This window comes from Carlito syrichta, unplaced genomic scaffold, assembly GCF_000164805.1.
Source record: "Carlito syrichta isolate Samal-C Ts95f unplaced genomic scaffold, Tarsius_syrichta-2.0.1 Scaffold313344, whole genome shotgun sequence".
Taxonomy (NCBI): Eukaryota; Metazoa; Chordata; class Mammalia; order Primates; family Tarsiidae; genus Carlito; species Carlito syrichta.
In genome coordinates, this window is record NW_007257440.1 from 1,101,304 (window position 1) to 1,106,696 (window position 5,393).

At 57.3% G+C, this 5,393-nt stretch overlaps 1 protein-coding gene across 1 annotated transcript; it reads right to left on the reverse strand.

Annotated features, from left to right (window-relative positions):
* Positions 1 to 1,101: 1,101 nt before the first annotated feature.
* On the reverse strand, positions 1,102 to 5,356 carry MSRB1 (methionine sulfoxide reductase B1). Its single transcript, XM_008070322.2, has 4 exons — positions 5,201 to 5,356; positions 3,420 to 3,568; positions 2,984 to 3,098; positions 1,102 to 2,011 (listed from the first exon to the last, which is right to left on the reverse strand). The coding sequence occupies exons 1-4, from the start codon at positions 5,253 to 5,255 to the stop codon at positions 1,980 to 1,982; spliced, it is 351 nt and encodes a 116-aa protein (XP_008068513.2). The 5' UTR covers positions 5,256 to 5,356; the 3' UTR covers positions 1,102 to 1,979.
* Positions 5,357 to 5,393: the final 37 nt, after the last annotated feature.

Below are 5,393 nucleotides of genomic sequence, written 5' to 3' on the forward strand. Positions count from 1 at the left end.
AAGCAACCTCAAATGTTTGGCAGGTAATTTACTTTTAATATTTGGTCAAAAACCATTCTCCGGAACACTGACATTTTCCTGGGTCCTGCCAATACAATTGGCACAGCAATTTACAATTGCACCAACCCCATATATCTCTGACTCGCCTCCAATCTGTGGGAACAAATAGTTTTCATTTTTCTTATGAAACACATGATGTTGAAAGTTGTTATCTACTACTCCCTGGCAAGGAAAGTGGGCTCCTATTCTTGCATTAGCAGGCCGACCTCCAGGACCCCTGTAATGCCATTTAAAACAATATCATATCATTATATTTGGGGACCCTTTAAGGGAGGTATGTTTCAGTCCGAGGAAGTTGTGTGGTGGCAGCACGGGGACTTCTGCAATTTTTGGTAATGAGTAACTCATTATTATTCCCCAATGTCCCTTTCTCCTGGAATCTTTTTTCTGAGGTTGATTAGTAAACTGTGGTTTCCCAGCCTCTAGGATTTCCACCAGCAGCATGACTAAGCAAAGCGGGAGAAGCAGAGCCGTCGCCTTCCCAGGCTTGCCGTGCAGCCTGAGGTCATCGGTCTCCTTGACCATGTCAGAAGGTAGACCTTTACGGCCGGTCCCCGACAGTGTACCTTGTCATGGGGTCACACATTGGACAGTACCCTCCAAGGTTTGGGTCAGACCACATGTGCTGGGGTCTCAGGGCCTTTGCACACACATGCTGTGCTCGCTGCCTGGGAAGCTGCTCTGGTCAGGTCTTCACTGCTAGGCTGAGCTAACTCCTCCTCCGAGCTCTCTCCTCTGACTCCCAGAACCAAAAGGCAGCCCCCCAACCACCCTGCCACCATCCTAGCTTCACTGTTCTGTTTCAGTGGCTCCTGGCCCTGTCATCATCTGATGTCACCTTACTACTGTCCCTCCAGCCTGAGACCCTGAGGGCAGGACTCCATATCAAACCCTGCTCACAGCTGCATCCCCAGCCCCGAGCCCAGAACTGGGCACAGAGCAGATGCTCAGTAAGTATATACTCCAAAAACGTTCTTAGCTGTGTGGAGGCCTGGTGTCCATGTCCTGGCAGCCTTGATGTTGTTAATAAAGACGACAGGCCTGGGTTTAATTTGTTTATTGATTTCCACTGATAAATCCAGAAAGTATTCAAGACAGGGGGACTTCAGCATCACCCGCATGGGCAAGAGCATATGCAGTACAGCACGGTCTCTGAATCCTGGGAGGGAATATGTCTGCAGGTGTGACCCACAGAGCTCCCGTCCCCAGCAGAACAGGGTGGGAGCCCCAGGGCCCCAGCCCTGTGCTGGATGAGGTCGGGAGCAACAGCCACTTCCGAGGCCCGACAGAGGTGGACTACTTCCACACAGTTTGTGAAACAGGGGTCAGGCTCCCCTTCATCAAGAGACCGAGGGTCTGCCCCCTTGGCCGGCTCCCCGAGTGGGTCACAGACCATCACCACTCTGGCTGGTCTGGAAGGGTTTCACCAGAGCAGGTCATGAAGTGACCAGGGCTGGGGCAGCCGGCCAGGGCAGCCTCTGTGAGCACTCTGTCTCCCGAATGGCCTGGGAGTTGGGCATACACGTCAGAAGACCAGCGTCTGCCTTGGAACTAGGCTCACAGGGTTACTCCAGAGACAGGGAGGGGCAGCAGGCCGAGCAGAAGAGAAGGGGGCCACGAAATGTCACACAAAGACCAGCTAGGCCTAGGGCCCACCTCCAGAAAGCTCTCAAGTGAGCGGGAGGCTAAGATGACCGATAGCGCTGCCCCGGCCCGAGGTCAGTCCCGCAGAAGGGTCAAAAAACAGGTGCCTTTTCCAAGGAGATCCTGGTCAGAGCTGGAGCCTTGGAAGCCTCGTGATGTTTCGGCTGCCCCCACCCTGTCTTCCTGTCTGGACATCTGTGGTTCAAATTCCTGGGTGGGATGGCCAGAGTGTGGCACGGTGCCATGTCCATCTGGTGTGGGTGAGGGCTGCCCGCCTAGTGCCCCTGTGAGGCAGAAGATTCCTTGCCTAAAAGAAAGGAAGGGGAGAGAAAAGCAAGTCACTGTGGAGTCATGCTTCAGACATGGTTCCCTGAGCACGTCACACCTGCCTGGCCCACAGGTCTGGGGAGTGGGAAGGACCAGATGCCCAGCGCGTAAGAGTCCACATGCGCTATTTTGTTCTGAGAGCCACAGAAAGACCCAGAATCACTTCTTCCTCCACACAGATGGAGGACAAATCTCACACGCTGCCCACGCGCCAGGCCCTCTCAGACTGACCACTCATGTAACGTATGGTGGGCGGTGCATGAGCATGCGCTAGCCACCCATTTCACAGAGGACGAAGCTGAGGTAAGAAAGTGGCCACGGTCTCATGGACACAAAGGAAGAGCTGGGATTCAAACTGCAGAATTTGGGAGGACCGGTGGGCAGGGCAGGAGGAGCCACAAAAGCCCGAGGATGGTGGACCAAAAAGGAGACTGAGTGCAGATGAGATGCAACGGGCGGCAAACACAAACTTCTAACACGAGCAATACTGCTGAGAGCACAGACAGACCATGCTAGTCCTGTGTGCCAGGCCCAGGTGACGTTACACGCAGGTGTCCTCAGCAGCCCTGCCATTGCAGCCACTCTGTGGAGGCTGAGATGCAACGCCACAGTCACAGCCAGCAGGGGACATGGCAGGACAGAGGGCCTTGGGCTCTGCCCGCCTCTCCCCTGACTCTAGCCACAGGGCAAGGCCAGGGCTCCAGAGAAGACTCTCCGCCCTGTTTTCCCTCAGACGCTCCTTGATGGGGCTCAATCGACAAGGCACAGGAGGCAGAACTTTTGTGCCCTTGTCTCCGGCCTGCAGCCACCATTCAGGTGACCCTGAGCAGGTCACAGTGTGATTCGGTGCCTCCTGCACTCTGTCATGGGAAGTGGATAAGCAGGGTGTGCTCCCCAACCCTAGACACTAAGACCCGCAACAGGCCCGGCCCCGGTGCACAAGGCAAGTCACCTTTAGGGATGAACTTGAGCGAGCTGCTAAATATTCAGAACCGGGACTGTCCTGCCTTGGGGCCATCGTTCAGGAACTCATGGCCCAACCCGCTGCCACATTTGCCACAGGATACCTGGGAAAACCACAAAGCAGCGCATGAGTTTCAAGTCACAAAATGGCCACAGTCGGGGTCCTTACCGCCACCAGCAGACCGGGTTCTTCCACATGCCTGCTTTCCATACTCCATCCTGGAGCCTGTGTGGGAAGCTGTCCTATTTCCCACCTTTCACCAGGGTGCCAGGCTCTCCTGACAGTCTGGGGTGGCAGCTCCAGATGAGGCCAGAGGCCAAGAACAGAAGCCCCTCAGCTCCTGGAGTCAAGGGATGAGCAAAGGGAGGAGAGTGGGACTGCCTCTGACCCTCCCTGGCCTTCCCGCCCCTGCCACGGGACCTACCTTCAAGGCTTCAGGTCGATTGTGCTCTGGACATTTGGCCACGCTATCAGCATGGATGGTCTCAGTGAATGCCGGCCACGGAGACGAATGAGCATACTTTGAGTGGCTGGAAAACAGCTCATAGCCACACTTGGCACACACGTAGACACCTGCAGCAGGGAGAGGGGCAAAGGCAGAGATGTTGGTTCTAGCCTTTCAGGGGCGAGCTCCCAAATCCTTGGGACCCAGCAAAGACTTATTTCAAGGGTAGGCTACGCATCCTCCCCACACACCCACCACTCACAGGCCACAGCACTGAGCTCACATTTAATGGATGTGCCAGAGACCCGGAGAGTCATTTTTCACACTTATCTCCTCGACTCTTCTCAATAACCCTGTAACACGGCACTGCCCCCTCCCCAGGAACCACACAGAAGGGCCCTGATATGACCAGCACGGCCATCTGACCCTACTCTGTCTGGACATCTGCGGTTCTAATTCCTAGGTGGGATGGTCAGAGTATGGCTACGGTGCCATATTCATCTGGGGTGGGTCCCTTCTCAAGTGGCCCTCCCTGCCACCTAACAAAGTGCTGAGCTGGACACCCAGCCATTGGCCTGCTCTCCAGGCAGAAAGAGAATGGTCCCAGAGAACAGGCTCCAGGCCAAACAGGGGCCGGGGAACACAGAGGGCTGGGGAAGAGGGCAGGATTCAACCGAGCCCCAAAAGATCAATTTGGGGTGGAGGAGGCAGGAGAGGTTACAAAACCGACTTGCAGAACTGTTTGAAGGACTGAAAACAGGAACCTCCAAGGGTGCTGAATCACCCCTCACCCACCACCTGGGGATGGCCTTCCCTGGAGTCTGTGAACTACTCAGCCTCTACCAGGGACTAGAGAAGACAGTAAACAGGAACCAGGAGTGCAGTGGAACTGGGTTGCCTGGCTTGGCAGAGGTTCCGGGGTGGGGGGCTTTGCCAGAGTGGCCCTGTATCACCACCCTGCCCTAGAGGGCTGACACCCAACAGATCCCGCCCCCAGGGAGGCCAAAGCACTAGTCTTGTCTGTGGACATGTTTTACCCAAATTAGTCCACTGCCAGGCAAGCCCAGCCTAGAAGGGGACTCACCAGGGCCCGTCTCAACATGTCAGCACTAAGAGCTGGCCATGCCCCGAGCCACTCCATCCAGTCTACAGGGTCAAACTTCACAGCTAAACTTCACTGGCCGCTGGCAGGGGCCTGGAGGCACTCCTGGCTCCCCAACCCGGATGCCCTGGCAGGTGGGGAGGCACCTGGGCGGGCACACTCCGATCTGAACGGGACATTCTTTGCTTGCCGTCTGACTCCACCCCCGGACTGCGGAATAGGGGGAATGAAAAGAGTAACATCTGGGGGTGACCCGTGGAGGGCGGCCAGTGAAACGAACTGCCCCGGACGAGATCTTCCATCGCGCCTCTCTGCAGTCCTGACCTTCACCAGGATCGCCCCGCAGGCGTCACCACCCCGGTGTACCCTGGCCCCACAGATTGCCCCGAAACGGCCACCTTCACACTCGAGGTGTGTCGTCACACCCTCCGCGACGACCCCTCCCTTTAATGTCCCCTCTCTCCCTGGGTACCCCTGCTCTCCGCGCCTCCCAGACTCCCCCCTTCCCCCGCGATTCCCTTGGCCCACGTTCGCTTCTCTGGCGGCCACGCTCGCTCCCCATTCCTGAGGGCCCCATCATCACCCGAGGGCAGCGAGGAGCCCTCTAATGCACACCCCCCGCCCCGCTGCCATCCCAGCCGGAGGCCGCAGGACGAACCCGGCTCAAAGTGGTTCTGGAAAAGCTCGCCCCCGAAGAAGCTGCAGAATGACATGGCGCCCCAGGCCCGCTGCGCGCTCGCCGCCTCCGACGGACTCAAGGTCACCGACCCGCCGACCGGGGCCCACGCCCGCCTCCCACCTCCCGGGGACCAATCGCTCCTGGGGATGCGGGTTCCGGCTTCCGCCTCCTG